Below are 23053 nucleotides of genomic sequence, written 5' to 3'. Positions count from 1 at the left end.
AAGAGTTAAGGCCAGGACTTTGTGTCTTCAGGGAACTTGGCACAACATACCCTGGTCTTCACCTTAGATTCATAGATGGCCTATGCTTAATACAAATAAAAACCCGTAAAGATCAATCACAATTACCAGTTCACCTTGATTTATTTTTCTGCTTGAAATAATCCGGGGATATCAGTCAAGTTGGTGGTGCCTGACCCATAATGGCTCTGACATTTGGCTCTCTTATTCACAGACTGGAAAAGAACCAAGCACGTGTAAGTAACTTAAAGACCTAAGGCTGAGGCACAAGGAGAAGTTTGCACAATTTCTGGATAGAGTGAGCCTTCTAGTCTCCAGGACTACCAACATGACATACTCAAAACACTGAAGTCATGGGGAGGTGGGGGCAGAAAAAGGAGGAAAAATATCCTACTACTGCTAGCATTACCGATCAAGCACTAATGTCTATGAAATTAAAATGTTCTATGGCAGCTGGTGCTTTGCTAAACTAATATATATTCCTTAATACTATTTTCCATATTATCTCTCTAAGTAGAATTTTGCTGCAATAATATAATAAAATAATACACATCCACGGTTTATAGAAATTCCTGTTCCCTGCTCTAGCTTGACAATGGATCAAACGACCTGAGTAAGTGAAGTAACAGCCCATTTGTCACTGTCCCAGACGGCTGTATAAACCACCTTCTAGGAGTCCTGTTGAGAATGCTTCTGTATCGGATCTTAGGCTTTTGTCCTGTTGAAAAGTTTCATTGAAAGCCTTGACTCTGCAACGAGAAGTTGTTCCTGACTTGCGTTATGTGCATTTTTTAGAAGTTTTCACAGTGAAAAACGTCTGATGGATACCTCCACGTAAGCCACCTGGACTGATTACAACAGGCCCACCACCATCCTGCCCAGCCAAAACCTGCTCACCTGGCAGCTCCCATCTCCATCACACTGGGAGAGTAACATTTCTGCAGGTCATCTGCAGTTTGTGACTAAACCCTGAGTCCCAACTCCTGAGTGACGTTAGCCCACTCTGAAGCACAACAGAAGTTGCCCTACACCAAACTCTCAGCAGCTTGCCCTTGGAGGGGTATGCAGCTGCTGGAGAGGTTCATCTCTCAGCCTGGGGACGGGAGGAGGCTTGGCCTGGGTTATAAACTGTGCCAAGTTTCACTTTAAAACAAAAACATTCCTTCCTAACTTTTCACGTAGAAAAGAAAAAACCACACACACAAAACTAAAAAATGGCCCTCCCTGCCGTTGAAGCCTGGGCTGTCTGACCTGGGTTACTCTGCTGGCCACCAAACCTCTTTTGCTTTGGGTAGGAGGGAAGTCTCTGTGAGGATGCAGAAAGTGAGACCTGGGGTGCGTGTGCTCACATCACTCTGTGAATACTTGTGGAAGTGAAAGTGTGTGGAGAGTCCCATCCTTGTGTCGTGGATTCCACAGCAGAGACTTACCAACAGAGAAAACGTGAAGATCCAAATGTACCAGAAATAGCAGCGCGCACACATTTACATCCGTCCATAAGGTGAAGGCCATCCATCACCATGCTATGCCTCAACAGGAGCTAGAGCAGCTGAGGAGGAGTTCCTGAAGGAGCCTGCTTAATACTGGGTTTTCCACAGGTTGTGTCTATGCAACAAAAAGAAGTATAGCTTACATACGCCCAGCAGAGTTGCGTATGCACTAGCTGGGTGTAGCGTACCTGCTTCCTACCTCTGGTATAGCATGAAATCTGGCATGAGCTAATACACCCTGCCAAGAAGCTGATCTTAGGATGCACCAGAGCATATTCTCACTTGAAAGACAAAGAAACTAAAATAAAGGAAGAAGATTTGTCTTTATGAGTACGGCTCCCAGGACAGCAGGGCTTTTCCTCAGCTCTACAGCACCAATAAAAAGGAATTACAGAAACTACATTACTAAAATTATCTTAGGTGCGTGCATATTCCTGCAAGAATTATGAAAAGATTAAAACCAGAGCAGCTAGTTAGCAGCGCTCGCTCATCTAAAAGATTTGCCTGCTGATGAGAGACAGATACTCTTTGTGTAATTCTCTCAAGCAGAAGCCAAGCACCGGGGGCCGAAGGAGCCCGAAGCTGCTTTGGGGCAGTCCTGGCACGAGCGCTGGGGCAGAGGCACCCTGACCACTGCCCAGGAGGACTGTGCAGGACAAGCTGTGGTGCCACCTCCCTTTTAGTCCTGGTTTTCTCTTCTTTGTCCGTGCTGGCAGGTATTCTCTTCTCCCTTGTTTCTGCTTGCTCTCTGTCTCCTGCCAAAGTAGTTCAGGAATTAGCAGGGGATGATTTTTGGCCTCCTTGTCATTACATTTAATTAGAAGACACCCTTATTTGCTTTGCTTTCACTCTCCTGCCTGGCAGAGTAATTTGAATTTCACAGGCCTTGTTGAACTTGCAGAATTTCACTCGGGTCTTGTTGAACATCTCCTACCTGAAGTGAGCAGCACAGAGAGTCACGCTGAATGGCTTGGCAGCAGCAGCTGTGGCACAGCCAGAGCCAACAGCTGAAATAACACCTGAAAAGTCTACAGGATGGTTAAAAATTAACGAAAAAAAGAGAAATGCTGAACATGCGGTTAGGCTTGGGCTGTCAAAGTCAGTGCAGACAGGGAGAGAATCATGACTAGGTGGCACACAGAGAACAAACCAAAGCCCTGAACCCCTCTCCAACGTAAAGTGGTAAGAAATTTATAGCAGTGGTACCATCTACCTTTGTTCATAATTATGTGTGTGCCTGAAATATCACTTGCCAAGGAGCTCAGTTCTTGAATCCCTGCCTCCTCCCTGAATGGTGCAGCAGTGAGGCAGCAGTTCAGTTTCCACACTCCATCATTGCGCTTTGCCAGTGCTGCTACCCAGACTGATAACTTGTACTGGATCCCCTGCTGGATCTCCTGCAACTTTTTGGGGTTTGTTGCATATTTGCGACGCCAATATCATAACAAATCACCTGCTTTCAGAGACCAGATAGCTTTGCAATGCCATTCCCCTTGCTAGCAAGTTAATAATACAGCAACTTTAGGTGCTCAGATGAAGATGATTACAAACACAAAATGTGTGAAATAAATCGGGTTTTTCAGGAACAGTTACCTTGTCAGTGAATTCTGAATGCTAAAAGCTTTTCAGATCTTTGCCATAATAGTATGGATCATGTGGTACCGTTTCAGTTTGCTCTTGACTTCACTTTTGTCCACGCCTATTCTTAAGCCATGCTTCCATGGCTGAAACTTCCAACCTTCAGTAGTTACAAGTGAAATTTGATGCACACAAGCTTTTCTTCGGTCCACTCCTAAACTGATCCCAAATGATGAAAATTACTAGAGGGCCAGGAAAATCCATACATCATCAGATGTGTCAAATACACCCTCTGTGGCAGGTGTGTACATGTGTTCACCCAGCACAGGGCAGCCTCTCAAGATCAAGAAAGTGCATCTTCACTAGAAGTGAATGAAAATACAGCAAAGCACGTACACATCGAATCCTAGAAGAGATTCATTGCTGAAAAGGTTATTTAGGAACAGAATGATAAAAAGAAGCCTGTCTGCTGTACTTTTTGCCACCTGTTCACACAAGGTTTTTTTAGTCTAGTTCACTTCAAGAAACCGCACTCATCTAGCACAGCTGAAATGCAAATACAAATTAAAATGTCAGCCCTGGAATTTGTTTTGGCTAGAGATCTACAGAGATAGGAAGATACGATAATTGTACAATTTTCAGACTCCAGGCACTTCAATAGACTTATCCGTGGATAAAATGCAGTAAATTGCCTTGAAAGAAATAATTCATTGAAATAACTAATTAAATGGGCTGCATCTTTAAAAAAAAATAATATTACAATCTGTTTTCTTTTCTATAAAACATCAATCTGTTTAATCGAATTTGCAGTATCTAAAGGTTTCTTCCATATTTTATTTGCCTAGATAGGTCACAACCAAAAAATCAAAGGACATCCCCATTACGGTATGAGAAATAGGGAATGCAAAGTAGACAGAGGCTTTAAACGCTGCAGCAGAGACACAGTGTTACAGAAGAAACAGCCTGTCTATACAGGCATATGTATCTGCTGTACACACAAAAGCTGCATTACAGGTTATTAACCCAGCTGGCTCAGGACTTTAATTTCTATTCTCCAAGAAATTCTGAGAAAACCTTAGTCTAGAAAAGTCACAGTTCTGAGTAATTCACTTAGAAACCATTATAGGTACTCTGAAAAAGGAAATTTTTCAAGCTATTAAAACGGCCTGCCTGAAAAGCCTTCCAAAATTTCATCGTGCACCCAGCACTACCATCCCAAGGGCAAGCCCCACTGAACTCTCAGTGTTCTTTATAACGTGAGCTAGCGGACAACACACAGCAACCCACAGCCGTCTTTGATTCAAGTAAGACATGGAGAAATGGGCTCTGCCTCGGGTTCCCAAGACCTTTCCCAGCAGTAGAAGAGCTCTGGGGTTCCACTTCAAGGCATAGCAACGATTTGTCTAGGAGGCACAGACACCCCTGCCCATTTCCCTCACGCACTTTGCCCACCTTCTCCAAACCATGCTTGCCCTGCTTGCAGCTTGTCCTTTAGTCGACTGTACCAGGTTTTTCTGCTTTTGGTACCAGCAATCCCAGCTCCATCCTTTCAAACTCCCCTTACCCCTCCATTCCCAGCTGTAGCCCCCTTGCCTAGCTGTTCCCCATCCCTTCTTGGGCAACTAACCCTACTTCCATCGTATCATGCACCCATTCTCCCACTCCCACGGTTCTGTCATCCTCCTCCCCCTACTTCAGTCCTCCCACACCTGCTGGCACTTCTTGCCTCTTTGTGAGTCAAGGTATAGCGGATTTAAGGCAGACCTAACTGGGCTGTGCAAAGCTGGTTAAAACCAGAGGAGGAAAAAGTAATGTCAAGAGTCTGAGTAAGGTTAATCTTGGACTAATGACTGTATTCATCATACAGAAGAGAGAAAGAGCACCGCAACTTGGACTCACAGAAGCTGCAGAGATCCAGCCAGGTATCATCAATAGTGCAACACATCATGTTCACTGCGCTTTGCTACTGTGAATCACCATAAACTGCACAGCGTAAGATTTTATGTACCAACTGTGGGCATTCAGTCAATTTTAATTGTATTTCACATTGTGAAAAGCCTTTGGAGAGAGGCATTGTTCTGATGGAAATATTTCTTTCATTGTCACCCTCCTCGTCTATTCAAGATCAAAGCAGACTGCAGAAAAATAGAGCCTGAAGAACAGAACGGTTGAAGCAGATTGTTATACGGCTCCTGTCAGCTCAAAGGAAAGAACAACAAAATCAGGTGGCAACACCACCTTTCTGAGACACCGTGCAGCCAGGTGCTGTGGTTGCCCTAGGAGCAGACCCCCTCCAGAAGCAAGCTGGACTGGGAATCACACCCTACGCTGTCGGGATGCACCGGCAATGTGGTCTTTGCTGAGGCGGCTGGGTTTAATCAGAATCCACTCCCTGCTCGATACCATTACAGCATCAAATCGAGTACAGTTTGCCTATGGCAAATCTCTCTGCTCATGGGTGGGCTGCGAATTAAGGGAGAGCCGAGGCTCCTGTTCAGGCAATGGTGCTGCCCACCAGCTACCCCTCGAAGTCAAGTTAGGCTGCAGGGATCACCTTTTCTTTTTGTGTTTATACACCACCCGGCATTGCAAGCTTCTGGCCATAACCTGAAACACTAATAAAGCCTGCAACATATTTCTTGTTCTGAAAGAACAAAAACCCCAGCTGGAAACTGCAGATATAATCAAGTTTATTAAGAAAGGAAAAAATGATCCTTTTTATACTATTAGTATTATTGGCTTGTAATCTCTTGATGCAGTTTAGATATTATGGAGTTTCAGATTTAATATTCCACCTAGAGGATGATATAAAAGCCACTATTGATTTCCACTCCCTGCAAGCAGGCTTCATCTCTATGTAAATTAAAGATTCTAGAATATATTTCACAATATAGATTAGTTGTCATTCAAGCATTTATCTATTCTGATACAAGCAGGCTGACTTATTGGCCAGTTCCAGACAATAATGCACCTAATGAAATCTGGTTAGGCCTTTGTGCATTAACACCTAAACTACAGACCCATCATAAAACGTCCTAAGGGAAATTTGGGATGGATTTCTTATGAGAGAAGGAGTGGTGTACACAGCAATGCTGTAAAAAGCATCGCTCACCATCATTGTCCCAGGGGAAAAACTATCCCCTTTCTTTTTACGAGAGGAGGACAGGGGAAGACACTGACATCTTCCATCTACTGATTATTCAAATCCTTCAAATATTTGGAGACGTTCCAGAAGACAGACAGACAGAAAGCGAAGCGGCAGCGTAAACGCACTGTGTTCCATACAACACCCCAGCTGCCTTCTCCCCCGACAGCACACCTGGGGGAGTGGGGAAGGCCGGCACTGCCAACAGCTCTCCCCGTACCGCAGCGGAGGTGTTTCCTACATGCTCTTCCCTTACTGACCAGGAAACACTTTCTCTGCTTCCGAGCAATGGCAGAGGCAGTGGTGGGGCCCAGATCATCCGTCATTGTGCTGGGGAGGGGAGAGCTTAGCTCCATCGTGAAGGTCCTTTTCATATATGGGGAGAGGGTGGGGTGGGTGGGTGTGAAAAATATTACCAGAAGCACCAGGGACCACATCAAGCCCCGAGCAACTTGTCTGACCTCAGAGCTGACCCTGCTGCAAGCAGGGTGTTGGACAAGCAAACTCCTGAGGCTCTCTCCCGCCTGGATCACCCCGCGAATCCTATGAAAGAGCAGAGGAAAGGCTTCCTGCTAAGTCTCATTTCCACCACCCAGAGGGGTACTGGAGTCCAAGGAAACAGCATTAACTCTTGCTGCTGAACGTACTTCCCTTCTTGGCTAGGAGATGGGTTTCCAATGACCTCCCCCATCCAAACCTGTGCTTGCTCACACAAGAAGGGAAAATCTTAGGTCTGCCAAAACCTCACCCTGTCTTTCCAGTCCTTTTCTCAAAGGCAGCCACAAAACTCTTTCCTCCTCCTTGGAAAACAGCCTGATCAAACCCAACAAGGCCCTCAGATTGTTTCTCATTAGGTTGCTGATGGGCATTAGAAAACCTCTCAGCATTGTGAAACCCAAAGCACATCCCCCAGAGAAGAACAGCCAAGGTTTTCTAGCTTCATCTTAGGCACAGCTACAGCCATCATAAGTCCAACGATGAAACCTGCTGTGCAAATGCAGTCTGTACTAACTGTTTATTTAGTGATTTTTATCACTGTGTAACTGAGAAGCAGAACAGCACACCCACTGCTAGCCATAGCATCCCATGTAGGAAGAGGAACTTGCGCCATTTTTAACTGAAGCCCTGTGCTTACAGCAACGCAGTCGGTGAGCAGAGATGCTCAGCAACCCCACGGCTCAAGCACACAACTGAAGGCAACGGCCACAAGCTGACACACAGGAGGTTCCCCCTGAACATCAGGAAACACTTTTCCACAGCGAGTGACCGGGCACTGGCACAGGCTGCCCAGAGAGGCTGCAGAGTCTCCATCCCTGGCTATATTCAAAAACCATCTGGACATGGTCCTGGGCACCCAGCTCTAGGTGGCCCTGCATGAGCAGATGACCTCCAGAGTTCCCTTCCCACCTCAACCCCTCTGATTCTCTGAATGAAAAGCTTAAACCAGCCAACATTAAGCTGCTGCGATTCACCCCCCTCTCCCAGCTTCCCTGGAGGCCTCATCTTCATTTGTGCGAAGTCACACCACCTCACCGCTAGGGCAGGCTCAGAGGACTTGTGAGGACACTTACAGGCAGGAGCTCAGCAGAGGTGTAGTAACTTCCTCAACTGTCATATCTTGTCCCATCAGTGCTTACATCTTCATGGCAGTTTTACATTTCAGAGCATCTCTGCCTTGTTCCAACTTTGTCAAGGACTGGGGGACTCTGAGCCTCCAGAAGCCAGCACAGCTGCACACGTGCTGAGGTTCTGCTGTACACCTGCTTCCACCGCAGTCCCACTCGGTTACCGAGAGGGGAACAAACAGTTGAAAGATCTGCAGAGGACAGTTCCCATGGTCTCGGTCCTCCAGGAGTTATCAAATTAGTAGAGCGGAGCTCATGTTAGATCATGTCTTAATAGCTGGGTTTCTCTTATTTCAGCGTGCTTGTCCACGTGGGGCAGTGCCTCCACAGAAAATGGGTTGAAGAGAAATCATTTTATTAAGATGATCAGCAGTTTTAAAGACGCTGCAACTTGCTCTGCGGTTGTATGGAAAAATAAAGGCGTTGAGGGTTTGGGGAATAGCGAAGTGCATGAACCTCTTTATCTCCCGCCCAGGTTGTCACACAGCTCAATTTCCGTTAGAACAAACTCTCACGATTGCCCCCTTTGTCCACTGGAGGTCAGTGTCCTCCTGCAGAAAGCCCGTCCCTGCGGCACGGCGTGCGGCGGCGACAGCGGCCCTCCAGCAGCACCTCGTTTCCCTGTCAGAGGATCTTAAGGCTTCGGATACAAGACAAAGACGGGAAGCTTCGTGCAGGTCCATCGCCGCCAAAGGAAGCCCTCTCCTCAGACATCCCTTCCCGATCAAGCCTACGTTTTAGTAAGGTCACACAAAGACTGAAGGATCCTGGCATTTACCGCTTTCCCAGACGCTAAGCAGCCTTGAGCAGGGCGAAAGCTGCCAGAGCCCTCGTGCAGCTCCCCTGCCGCCGCTGCGGCGTTGTAGGAGCCAAAGCCTAGCTCCCCTCTTGGGGAAACAGCATCTAGTTGGGCAGGGAATTCCTGACTGATGAACAAACACGTTCACGCTTTCTGCACTATCTGGCCTTGTATTTGAATCAAATACTAAAGTATAATTGCCAGCTGATGGATTTTTTACTATCCAGTTAATCCTGCTTGGCTTGTTTGCCGGGATGTGCTCCAGAGAAGGCGCCTGTTTAGGCTGCTACACACTCTGCGTAGGAGATGTGCTGCACCACATTGCTTTCGGAAACACTCCCTCGTTAGCAATGCTTCTTCAGCAACTGCCAACACTTCGCGAGGCGTTCAGTGCATCAAACGTGCTGGTGTACTGCCTCTCGCTCAAGCTGAGCAACGCACGATGCTGAAGGATGACAACAGGAGCGGACAGGAGCGACAGCCTGGTGGGGAAGGGTGAACAGCCATGAATGCAGAGCTGTTGGGCAGTCACACGCAGATCACAGCCACTGTTTAGGCACTGTCCATACTAGTATTCTACTCTGGATCAGAAGCACCTCTGAAGCAAATCTGCTCGTTCCCATTTGCCATGCTTTGATTCCCATTGCAGAGAATTTGACTGATCCCTCGCAGGCATGGCTAAGCGTGAGAGCTGCTCTCACTGCAGCAGCAGGCACTGAGCTCACGCGAAGTGAACTCCTGAAACCCGGCTAATGCTGACCAGCACCCGCTGCCCCCTGCCCTACAGATTCTCTCCCTTTGAGGTCCACTCCAGGGTAACACGGACGTGGTCTGACCAACTAGCTGGCATCATGGCTGCTTAGGCTGCAGTTTTGCCTATTTCCAGTAGGACCTATCATCCATAAATCTCAAGGCAATCCCAGTGGAAGGAAAGTAACACCACCAGGGACCCTCCTTGCCACCTTCATCTCTCTGGTTTGGGCACCAAACGGAAGAACTGAGACTAAGTCTGACGGGGTGAGACAGATCCCATGCCATGTATCTCAAGACCTGGAACTTCGAAGTTCTACATTATTTTCTTTAAGTTCTGTGCTAACAAATTAATGGTGCCTCAGATACCTTCAGTTCTGTCCTGCCAAGACGGCTGATGTTCTCGGAGGGAAACTTCACTCTTTCCATCCCACTACCCCTCTATTTCATTCCACATAGGCTTCCTGAGCCAACAAATTTTTCTAGATCCTTTCTACAGCACTGGGATCCCTGCTAGCATTCAAACAGATGGGTGAGAATAAATGGTTGCTGTCCAAAGCCCAGAGAGAAGCAATACCTGCAGCAGGCTGGTGGTCGCAGCAACCGTGCAAAGCTCACACCTGGAAGCCTTAAAAGAGACCTGAACTTTAGAAGTATGCTTTACCCACATAGTCCTTAAATATACTACCGCCCTGAATATGCCTGTTCTGCTTTCTGAGCGGAAAACATTCCCAGTTCACTGGACTGCTTTAGTAATTCTTGTATTCATGAATTTTAAAAAAGACCTATTTACTATTTAAATGTCAACTTAACGTCTATTCTAATCGGGTATCAAGGCCAGCAGCACTGCCAGTGCCATTTGTACTCTCAGGTCTCAAGTGATCAGTGAAGGAAATAAAAGCTGGAGCAGACAGATGGCTGAATCAAAGAGAAAGGTCATTACATACTGCAGCTGATAAGGTGAAGAGAATAAAACGGGGAAGGTGATCTTCAGGGAGAAGGTTAAAACTGAGCCTCGCCATTCAGAGGATGTTTCTGTATGGAGAGAAAATAAAACAAATACAAAAGAGAAGTATCATCAATTATTCACTGAAAGATCTCCTACTATTTAGCACAGGAAAAATCCCGGCCTTTCTCTTCTTCCCCAATCTCCGTCCTAAAAATCTTTATTTCCCATATAAGAGACAGAAGAAAGTCACAGATCTGTGGTGCTGTTCTCCCCATTTAAGTGAGGCATCCTGTACTTGAATGCTTTTTCTCTGGTAACACAGTAAGAAGCAGAACGTTACAGCTGGACAACTCCCATGTCTCTTACCTTAAATAATTCTAGTTGTTGGCAGCTGCCTCACAATTTGGTGTATTTTTACTAGGTTTGAAAATCTCTAAAGTGAGGAATTATCTCCTCTTTCGGCAAGTACAAAGTAAATCTATCATGCCATATAAATAATTCATATAAACTCTAGAAACACAGGAAGGAATATAGGTCAGGAGGGGCACCACAGGAGAGGGATGGAGCATCCTGTACTTAAAGAATGTGGTATACCTAAATTCAGTTTCCTAGATAGACTACTTAAAGAATGAAGATGGCTGTTAAGTAATTTAAAAAGCAAAGGGTGACTTGACAGTCACTGGCATTTTTTAACAGAACACCGAGGTTGAACAAAAATGAGATACTTCGGGGGGGGGGGGGGGTGTCAGATAAGGGTTTGTCTGATGGCAGTCAGTTGGGTACAAGGCAGCTATCTTGCCTAGCTTTCTTGAAAGATTTGTGAAATGTGACAATGGTGGTTTTCAACAGTTATGACAACCAGTGACTGGTTACTGGGAGAAGCAAGGAGCCAGCAGGATGCATATATTTTAAAGTAAACTCCAAATACGCCTAGGAACCTGCGACATCTATAAATCAAGATCCAGGTGTACGCCAGTATTTCAATATACACATTGCAACATAGCACTGCACACACTACATACCTTAATGTTCTGTTTTCACAGTCAGATTAAATATTTTGATGAACCTATACAAGAGTTCTTCACAGCAATCCAAGTAGTTCCCTAACTACTGTAACCAAAACTTCTAACCCTTTGTTAGAGCATTCTAACCCTTTGTTAGAGCAAAACATGCCATAAACAGAAATCACACAGAAATAAATTTATGGGGAAACTTCTACAGTCTAGAAACTGTTAACTTCCATAGTCATTCTGAGAATGAAAAAAACAAACAAACAAAAATCCTTCTTCCTCAAATACAGAAATAATATTTACAACGTAACAGCAATCAGAAGTAGTTTAGCCAGCTGCGTGAAGACACCCTAAGGAAAGTTTTAAGGAAGCACACTAAATTTGGAAGGAAACCCTGAACAGAAAACCAAACCAATCCAGGTATAGCTGAAAACACCACAACCAGAGCAGACAAAATTAGCACAAACAAATCTGAAAGTGTCCCAAGCGGCTGGAATGAGCTGTAACTTCAGAAAGATTCACATTTCATCACTAAACCAAACCTATGATAAACAATCCTGCCTGATAAACCATCATCCCGCTTGGTGGAGGAGAAAGGCCCCCTACCTGGCAGCGGCACCCCTTGTAACATCCACTACACCAGCACAGAACAAGGACCGACCCAAGCGGAAAGAAACAACAACAGCCAGCCAAACCGTGGGTCCTGCTGGAGCGGGGAATGGCAGATCCATGGCTGGTGACACGCAAACTACCTCTTAAAAACCAGGAGGAAAAGACTCAAGAGAAGGATGCAGAGGGACAGGCTGCGGGTCGAGGTCAGCTCTGGGCTGCTGCCTTCAGGAGAGCAAATGCATTTCTTTCTGCAACGGCTGATGACTGCGTCCAGTTTGTGAAGGGTGACAGGTGGTGGGCGCAGGCCATTCGGCAAGTCAAGAGAAAGGCAACTGCTAAGGGATGAGAAAATTAAATCCACTAGAGAAATAAAACATTAACAGCAGTGATTCTCAGAAAACTGAATAAAGAATTCATCCGGACTGGCGGACACCGAGAGAGTGCCCGATTTTTCAAGGACAGAGAACACGTATTTCTGCCATCCCCTTCAGTACAGCTGGGAGGACTGCTGTCAGGAGGCAGATGGGACAGCACCCAGTATCAACCAGTACCAGGGTAGCTGTCAGATTCCCGGCCCTCTCTTCCTCCCTTTAGCCCAGGCGGCACCAGCAGTGCAACTGTCCAGCGGGGCAGAGAGCTCTCCTGGGAGACGACAGCGTGTGAGTGATTGAAAATGCTGAGTGGCCGGAAAGGCTTGTCGGAAATAAGCTGTTGAGATCTCAGAAACAGTTGCCCTCGGCTCTAATCTCCAAAGCATGCTGGATGTGACCCCTCCTCACCAAAGGAAAAGCACACCAGTACTCCCTGCTCTGGCTAATCAGATAAGAACTTCTCTGTCTGCAGCAGTAAGAATTAATCTCCAAAGACACTACTATATTTAGCTAAGAATCTCTTTGGAGCTACTTGTTTTCTTATGTAGCTGAAAAGAAGCCTCGTCCAGCACAAACACAGGAGACTGCTTTCCACATGTAGGCGCACGCACCTATGTCACCCACAGATGAGAACACATTTCTCCAGAGAAACCTACGGGTATTCGACAGCACACGAAAAACCATTCTTTGCCTCTATTACTAGAGAAAGCAAACATGAAGTTCCTTCTCCCTGTTTTGTACTTAAAGGACTTTTTTTTTCCCAGGGTTCTCATTCTTTCTCTTCATCTCTTTAATGAAAGATGGTGGTCAACTGGAAACCCACAGTCCTTTAAAGTCCAAAGGAATTGGGAATGGTGTCAGTGATGAGCTCAAGTCACTCCCGGCAGACACCAGGGCCCGAGAGATTCTAGCAGCGATCATAATGTATTTTCATTCCCTGTGTATCACTGAGCACACTGACACTGCTTAGGTACCTGAACACAGAGCTGCCTCAAGATGCTGAAAATCCCTGGACTTGTGTGTGTGTGCATGCGTGTCTCTATGTACATATTTATGTCAGAACACTTCAAACTCAGAATTAACAATTCAGGCTGGCTGCCCCACAGGACAAGAATCTTTCCCCAAAGCAGATTACAGCAGGTTGGATTCCTGTTTATTTGGTTTTTCAGGAAGAAAAAAGTGTAACATCACCCTAAAAATAAATAAATAAATAAATCAATCACTGTCAAAGCCATCTTTGGATAAACTGTTACAATACTTATTTTACTCCACTGTTAGGAAATAGTACCTCAGCTCAAGATTGAATTCATGCAACTTTAGCTTTCAGCCACAAGGTTCTAATGAAATCTTCATCAGGTTTGTACTCAATTCAGTTTATAGTGAGATTTAAAAAAAAAATTTAGAAATTACACATTTGCTGTATCCTTAGGTATGCTGTTTCAAGCGGAAGGGAACACCTCTTCATTACTACAACAATGCCCGGCACCTGAGAGAGAACACAGCTGCAAAATACCTCAAAAGAACCAATCTCCCGAGGCATCAGTTCCCTTCCTCCCAACTGCATCTGCATACTGCAAACGAGCTTAATTTTGAGCTTGTTCTGAGCAGCACACACCTGTCTTACAATAAAAATTTTTCTTCTTCATGCAGTTCATCTTAGTACAGAGAAACCTGAAATACCTAAAAATCCAACTCATGTCGGTTTCATTACACAGAAGGATTTTTTTAACATCCAAAAGACAAACACAAAAGCTGTAGAAGCAGTACACTGAGAGATCGTCAGTCCTAACTCCAACCAGTAAATGAGCAGTTACAAACGCTTTACCAAGACAGCCTTTGAACAAAAATAGCAAGCTTGTATGTTCAGTTTCTATGTAGAATTTATGTCTTTGCTGTAAATTATCTAAGTTCAAATCAAAGATGGAAAATTTCAGCAAAATAAGAACCGAGCACCAGGGGGACAGGAATTTTCAAGGTGAACAGAGTAAAGACTAATTCACTTTCCCAGGAAACAAGAAGTATAAGATGCCTAAACAAATCTGTTTAATTTACCATTAGGCTACTATATTACACAATTGGTTTATGCAAGTTCATCCCAGTATGATGAAAAGCCTGTCCTGTCACCATACCAGGTTTTAACCTGACTACAATTAACAGATCCAATTAAAAAATATTCTTCTAGTAGGCAGACCTGGGTTTGCATTTTACAAAATTGTGCTTGGTGTCATTAACCTACAAAGACTCTTTCTTACTAAAAAAAGTGGGGAAGGGAACTTGCTAATACATCGCATACATTCTGCCATGTTCTTTCTGGAAGCAAAGTTGCTGTTTAATGCATTGCACTGAAAAATAAAAATTAAAGCTGCCTGTGAGGAAATTAATACCTGTTTACAGCACCTAAGAACTTCAGCCTGGAGCTTGAATCAGGGTTGCAAAAGAACAAAGTAGTAAGCATGTTAGGAGGAGCAGCAATACCTTAAAGAAGTCTGGTTTTGTAGACTCCAGCCTCTATCCCAGTAAAATCATGGTTCCTGGGATCACAGGTAGCACTTGGAAGCGTTACACTTTCATTCCCATTATTTATCGATAAGGGATAAGGATTTTGCTATTAATCTTACTAATCTAAGGAAAGAAACACAGGGGCTCAAAAGTGAGATTTTATTCATATTTGTTACTTACAACCGAAAGTATGATAAAACTGATAAAACCAGCCTAGAATAACATTAGTTTACGTCACTAAATTCAATTCACATTTTATTAATAAAATATTGAAAAGAAAATGACAACATTGCAGGTCCAGAAAAACAGGTTGGCTACTATGACAGAAAAATCTACACAATCTTAACTGGTCACAACTGATAGCTTGTTTAATGTTTATTATTTAAAATTAACACAAATTGCAAAATTTTAGACACCCAACTCCTGTGCTCATAAAATATATCTTCTGTCATATCAAATTTCAGTAGACTGGAAAGAATTTTTTGCTGAGATATTTCATTTCAGCACGTATTAAAAGAATACTGAGCGTATTGTCCCTACCTATACGGCGATGTAACACTGCAGTCCCAGTTGCACTTTTAGCCTACTAGTCCAAAGAAACATTTTGCAAGCCACTGCGCAATCACACCGTGGTAAGAACAAACCATCTCATACAGTGATGAAATCCACCGTCATGCTATGGCCTAAATTCTGTCCTGTGTGGTGGACACACAGACCTCGGACTCCAGGACACAAAATGAAGCAGGCAGCAGCTCTGTATTTTAAGGCAAAGACAAAACCAGCTCCAAGCGAAATGGAGATTAGTCCCTTCAGCTGCCACCGATTACCAAGAGCTGTAGCTGCTCACCATTATGCAGAGATTGGTCCTACTTTACGTGGTAGATTTTAACACCCGCGTTGAGGCAGCATGTTACCACCCCAAAGACAGCCACCACAGACTGAAAAATCATATGCAAATTAAACAGCAATGCAGTAGCCAAGAGTTTGCATGCAAACATCATGTCAGACTTACATTCTCAGGACTAAAACTGTTAATCATGTAGAACACAGGTTAAATAATTATCTTCCATTTCTCTTTTTATTTTACATACTTTTTTTTTTAACAGATGGGGCCTCACAGAACAAAGGAGCTTTACCAAATGTTAGACCTGGAATTACACAGACTTCAGTTACAAAGATTAAAACTGTAATCTGGTAAGGAAAGAACTCTTCCCCTGCTATGAATATATTTTTTAAAGCCTCATTAGGCAAAGCAGCAGCCTGACTCAGTCCAGGAGAGAGAAAAAAAAACCCAAACCCCCATTTTTAATACCATACTGCGAAAAAAGGAATTGGTTTTAAAGAAAACAGACAGCCAAAGCAGACTGTATGACAGCAACTGTTCCTAGGGAAGGAGGGGAAAAAAAAGTGTGTATCTATGGCATAGTACCTAAACAACCATTAAAACTGCTTTAACTGCTGATGTTTTATCAATGGGATATACTGGGAAAGAAATACATTCAAAGTAATAGTAGTTTTGAGTAAACATGCTACAGGAAACCTAAAACGACCTGTCATGTACATGTACAAATCAACAACAACAGAACTTATTTACAAACATCTATACCTACAGGCATAAAGACCAAGTTTAATAGTTGTGAAATGGATCTGATTGCTAGATCTGGACTGTTCCAATCTTTAGTAATAACAGAGTAACATTTCTACACTGCAATAACCGTATGGCTTTAATCAGGTCTATCCTGAAGTCTTTGCATCTAGTTGATCTGTATCATAAAACTGAACAGCTCTACAGGTAGTTTAACTTTCATTTGTAACACAGACATGCATTTGCAGCCTACCTGAGACACCCAGCACCCTACCCAACAAGCAGCCAGCAACCTTAGAGCTGGTACTGTTACAAACCTATCCAGTCTGCTCAAAAAAAAAGAAAGTTTATTTTGGATCACGTGGATTCATTCTTCAAAGCATATTTCATCAGCTGCTTCATTTTTAAGATAAAAAGAAAGATTATAGAAAAACAGTTCTGTATGCAAAAAAACTAAGCCCAGAAGTGAATAAAAATAGACTAAGGTGGGCATAATTAGTAACTAATAAAAAAAGCTAAGTCATATTTATGGAACTCAACACTTCACTCGGTCATATAGTTAACTGCTCTCAAAGACTAACAACCAGACCAATTCACAAGTACCTAAGTTGCTTACATAATTAAAAGAGTAAGACGAAAAGTCAAAAAAATATATTTTATCCCTTCGAGATCAGGAAAGTAAAATAAAATGCTGGTTCTGTAACAGTGCAACAACTGCAGCATATTTTGCACGCAGCACATGATTTGCTACATTTAGTGGCACTTAAGTATTATGCGGTAAATACTGAAAGTAAGACAAGTTTCTGATCTGCATAAGCATAATCACATCATTATTTACCAGAGTTGCTAAGCTACAGCATTCTGAGTAATACCAATTCAATTTTAGCACTTCGATCACTAGCCTTAATACATGTCAACGTCCTGCTTTACATCTTGCTAAGGAAGCAGTCACTGAAGCCAAGGATTTAATGAACTTGCCACTGGGCTTGGACCAGGTTCAATCTGACCAATCGTTCTCGTCAAACTCTGAATCGTCATCAGAATCACTGTATTCCACGGCAATGCGTCTTGAAAGGATGGTTGCCACATCGTTTCCAACAGGCTCTCGCTTTGCTTCTTGCTCACGTTGCTCCTGTACCTTTTTCAGCTGGATTCCTGTAAAGACAATCACTCTGAGACAAAGTTTTCTGCACAAGAGATTTTACATTTCATATTGTTTACTGGTGAGTTTTGTCACAATATATTCTAACAATATATTCAGGAAAAAGAAGGGAAAAAAAATCATTGAGTTAGAGAGCTTCCCTAAGCAAGGAAGGGAAGAAGACAAAAAAGGTAGATTGGAATCCATTTTCAGAGCCTGAATACTTCTAGACTTTTAGAACTGTCAACAATATGTTAAAATATTCAAGACTGTACAGGTCCTTTTGATCCGAAGATGAAAGTTTTCGTAATTGTATTTGGAAATACCATTAGACCCACAGCTCCATATTGTAAGCGAAGTCAGGAACAGCCATTCATCAATGGTGAAAGAGTCAGCGGGCTGAAGCCTGCTGTTGGGATAACTCTGTTGTTCTGAACAGAAACAAAAATCCATGTACATCTACCGGCTGCTTTATGCAATGAACACAAGCACTGTTTTCATTTGATTATGTCCCCACAAACACTAGCACGTGTTTGTCAAAGCTGCACATTTAGGCATTAGAAAAAGATTCAAAGACAGGGCTGACAAATGTTAGCTGTGTGGTACCGGTGGTTAACTAGGCTGTCAATGACATTTGCCCAGGCGGGAACAGAAGCCATGAAACTCAGATGACTGGAAAACACAGTGCTTTCATTGAAAAAAACCCACAAGTATCTGAACCTCACACGCCTACTTACCCATTCGAATGGCAGCAAGAAGATCGCTCCGTGCATCACTTACTGGCGGCTGCGCAGGCTCGTGACGTTTTGCCTCTGTAACTGGAGGGGCATGCATTGGGGAGGAAGAGAGGGACGAACCTGCTGCAGGAGGGCCTGGAGGGGGAGGAGGGGGACCAGGAGGAGGAGGAGCAGTGACAACGAGCCCACTAGAAGGAGGAGGATGAGTAGCTGCGTATGTAGAGCCAGTCACCAGTCCAGAATGGGAAGGCGGCACAGGAAGCTGAAGGGGACTAACAAATGCAGTTTGTGCTGAAGGAATCATAGGGGGAGGAGGAGGAGGGGGAGGACCGGCAGGATTGTAATAATCCACCATCTGAGCTGGAAGCATCCTATATAAAACAGAACAAAAACATTTAATGCATTGAAAGTTAGGCCTTACAGAATCATCACCCCTTAAACTGCTCTCATTCACCCACCCTCAGCTAAAACAAAAATCAAAAGGAATTTAAACTGCTGAGTTGAATATGCAAGTGATTATAAACATATGAATTGTCGATTACTGGTAACACATTGAGATTTAAGGCAGATGACAAAGTTAAAGGTAGTGTCCTTTCAGCACTCCACGAACAAAGTCAGATTTTTATCTTAATACTCTTGCCTAGTTAAGTGTAAAGTTGTATTTGTTACTAAATCTCTATCTGTGAGAATATTAAGTACGAGGCCTATGACAAAGAAGGGACCAACAAAAACTGTAGACTACACGTATCGCTTCCACAGAAGACCAAGTGTTAGAACAAATATTAAAGAGATAATAAAAGATGTAGGCACGGAGGACAATGGAAAATACGAATGGGAAGATTTACCCAAAGGTATATCATGCATCTCATGTGCTTCTTTAGTGAAGGTTATCAATTTAAACATTATTTAATTAAATTGATATATTTGATTGATACTTTGAGGAGGAGGAACAGGGAAAAGCTAATTTCTTTGTTAAAATGTCATTAGAAGGATTATTGAGCAGAAAAAATGGGAATTAATGTAAGAGTTATGAAGTCGGTTAAGAACTAGATATAGGAGATGGGAGTTGAAGGGAAGTTACTAATGACATTCAGTGATACATGTCAATGTATGACAACTGTGATACACTGACAATGGTCATGTACCTGGGGACTAAGCACAAGTATTTCTGTTATAAACTGGAAATAACATAGAAAATGCAGGTTGGAGCAGTCAATCATAGCACAACTGAGTCATCTACAGCATGATACAGTCATGAATCAGGCAAATGCTACCCCCGGACGCATCGAGTGAGGCTGAAAAAACTTGGCTTGCTTAGTTTAAAGCAACACAAGCAAGAATGATTACAACTTTTCTGGGGTTACAGCTTGAAAGCCTAAACTATTTAAGCAAAAGAACAGAGGCACAGACTGGTTAGAAAACAGGTGTTTTCTTGCTGTTGGAGAGCAAGTACTCTGGAGAAGCCTTCCTTCAGAATGCATTCAGGTCAAGTATCTACATAGGAATTTGATAAACTCATATCTGGAATTATGGAGGTGTCTGTGGCAGTAAGGCATTCAATCTGCATCTGAAGGAGATCCCTTCCAACTGTTATAAGCCCCTTTAAAAAGTCATTTCAGGGATTCAACATGGACTGCCACATTCATCACATTCAGCAATACTTCATCTGCATGTTTCCTGAAGTTCAAAGTATTATTCAAATTATACTATAACTGTTTTCCACTTTACAGGAAAATTATCGCCTTTTTAATATTTTACAAGTATATTGATTTCACCACATTCAATGCATGGTTCATCATTTCTGCCTTCATTATTTCTTCACTTAATTTTTTATTCTGTCCTCCCCAGGGAGATAACTAATGTCTTTGGGGTCTTTTTGTGTGTATGCATTATATGTTATGATGGTTATGAAAAACATGCAACCCTCTAGTTCTGTCAAGAATCCACTGGAATAAATCAGGAGTTTTACCCATATTCTGCTGGTACCACAGGTACTGAGCTATGTTGGCCATCTGAAGGCTGGGGTGGAGGTGGAGGTGGTTGTTGAGGTCTGTTTAAAGTAGCATGTCGTACAGTGGTGGAAGGTGGTCTGTATTCATGCTCATGGCTTTGGGATGCTGCCATGTACTGCGGACCATCTCCTGTTCCATATGAAGGCATTGCTATCTGCTGATGGAGGGAATGATTCGGAGTAGCAGGATAAGAATAATCTGTAACATCAGATGCATGGGACCTAAAATTAAAGTAAATGGATGCAGAACAGATTATGTGAGTGTAACCGGGCATTATCTAAATAGCTCACAAGAAAAGCTAGGAAGAATGCAATCAGAACTATTTTTCTTGCAACAGGACTCCCTGATTATCAAGCACCATTCCCTTGTAAGTCCACAGAAAGCACAAGAGCAAATGCAACAACAACAAAAAAATCACAGTTCAGTTTAACATGACTTGAAAATAAATTAGTCTGACAGGTCAGCATACAAGGACTGCAATTGAATGTTTTCAATATTTCAGCACACTAGCTGCATGCAGCATGTCCTTCTATACTGCAGACTTTTAAAAAGGCAAAGAAACATTTAGAGCTTTCTCCAGATTTTAGAGTTCTTCAGTAGCCACAAAGTGGCATATTGGTTTTGTCAATGATTTTGACAGTCCATTGTTTGAAATCGTAATACTTACCAGGCCTGCCTTAAGTTAACAACGGCAGTAGAAAAAGGAAAGTGATACTGCAAGCACTCACAATTATGCAGAAGAATATATTTTACCAAAGCAAAGAAAACCAATTTCAAAAGTTAGAAAATGCTTTTTATTGTGTTTGCACAATTAATTTTGCTGGAAAGGCTTAGAGAAACTGGGAAATGTAAATATTAGTTGAGCAGAGAGTTCATAAAGATACAAAGTCTAGGATGCTCTGTCAAATAAGCCCAAGAGAGGGAGCAAAAGAATCTCTTCATCCCATTACTGCAAATAGTTGGTTTAGTAATGAACAATCGTGCAGCCTGGCTTTTAGTGAACACAGTAAACTGATGCACTTATCTGTAAGACTGGAAGCAAGGTAAGCAACAAAAAGCCAGGGCTTTGAGTAAAACAAAATGACAAACCCTTTGGGCATTTTGTCCTCTTTCATGCTTCCTGCCTGTTCCATTTTCTTTGCGTCACTCATGAACTCAATACCCATTTTCCTTCTCTCCCACTCTTCTTTTCTTGTTCTCACTTTTCTCACATTAATTTGCTGGTTTCTGTTTGGATTCAGCTTGTGTTTCTCTCTCTGAAGCACAATAAGTATAACAAATAGATTGTAAATTGCCAGTCTGGACACCTGAATGTCAACGTTTAATGCGTAAGTTTTACAATTAGCAAGCTAGAAGAAACATGAGCCTTTTTTTCACTTTAGCATTAAAAAAGAATCACAATATAGCCAAATGCATTTTTTTGGGACCTTATAGATAAAACACTGATCGTACAGTAGCTGTCAGCATAAAAATGGCTCTGAAACCAGTACTTACTTCTACATGTATGGGTCTTTTCTGTAGCTTAGTTCCTACAGCTAAGACTACCCTAAGATAAAAATAGAAAGCCTTTCTTCTCCATCTCACCACCACTCACAAAATTAATCCTTCATGCATGTGAAACACAGATTTCAGGACTCAGTCACTGATATTTGATTCACTGAAATTTATAGTTCTCTATACATCATAAAATTTGAAAAGCTTATATAAGTACAAGACAAGCCATACCACAACATCTGTATCGAATATAATAACGCATCCTACAATTTCTGCTTAAAAAATTCTACAGGTTGCAAATATTATGGGTATTTGCAAACATCCAAATACAACATGCTGACATTGCTGGGAGATAAAAAAAAAAAATAATCACTTCAATTATTTAGACTCAGGAATCCTGGAAGCAAGGTATTAAGGGTAGAAAAAGACTTAAAATACGTGAAACAGAACTCATGATGAAAAAAATCCACGTCCTGCACTTGACAGTTGAACATCAATGTAATTTTACCATGTCAACCTATGGAAAGTTTTGTCAGTCTGCAATATTTCATCAAGACTAACAGGAGTCAGTGTTTTGCATTAGAAACTGAAAAAAAAAAAATCGGTCATTAAAGGATCTTAGAGAGAGTGGGTCCGAATATATTATTTAAACAACAGCTGCAATTTAATTTTTTTGTTTCAATTACAGTGGACTAAAGAGCCACACTTTTTCAGCGGTGGCTACTTCCTCAAAATAGCCATTCAACAATTTAAACACTAAATTGTCACACACTTTTTCCAGTAGATTCTATTGATTCCTAATATTACTGTTAGCAACTAACGATGACAGACCAAGGAAATAAAGTGGGAAAATCCTCTAGTGAGACCAGCTTAGTGAAAAAACTTCTGTGCACACCAGGATTAGGTAAACCCCACTGAGCTCAAAGGGAGTCTCAGTCAACAAAGATGAATTCTGCTGTGTGCCCCTGAGCAGAGATCCCTGCTATTTCAAGCAATAACGTTGCATCTGGTTTTGTAGCTTGCTTTGTAGACAAATTTTACATCAATAAAGCTGAACTATTCCCCCATTAAAGCATTCTGTTAAAAGCAAAAGTATGTTCAACTGAGTATATTAAAGAAAAGTACTTATTAAACTCTCAGCAGTGTAACGTGACAAACTAGACACGAAGAAAGAGGTACCAACATCATCTGGCAGACACAGACTTAAATGCTTTTGTGACTACAACTACTCATGATCA

General features: G+C 42.6%; 1 protein-coding gene across 8 annotated transcripts in view; it reads right to left on the bottom strand.

Moving 5' to 3' along the window:
• Positions 1-14991: 14991 nt before the first annotated feature.
• The window catches only part of WASF3 (WASP family member 3), a 74673-nt gene continuing 66611 nt past the window's right edge, over positions 14992-23053 (bottom strand). For all 8 annotated transcript variants that reach the window (XM_037378090.1, XM_037378085.1, XM_037378091.1 and 5 more), the window contains 3 exons: positions 20279-20542; positions 18310-18680; positions 14992-17586 (listed from right to left, as the gene is read on the bottom strand). In XM_037378090.1, the coding sequence (XP_037233987.1) occupies positions 17429-17586; positions 18310-18680; positions 20279-20542 (793 nt within the window). In that variant the 3' untranslated portion in view covers positions 14992-17428. The remainder of the gene's footprint in view (positions 17587-18309; positions 18681-20278; positions 20543-23053) is intronic.

The sequence above is a fragment of the Falco rusticolus genome, chromosome 2 (assembly GCF_015220075.1).
Source record: "Falco rusticolus isolate bFalRus1 chromosome 2, bFalRus1.pri, whole genome shotgun sequence".
Lineage (NCBI taxonomy): Eukaryota > Metazoa > Chordata > Aves > Falconiformes > Falconidae > Falco > Falco rusticolus.
The sequence above is the reverse complement of the archived record's forward strand: the minus strand, read 5'-3'. Positions and strand labels throughout refer to the sequence as shown.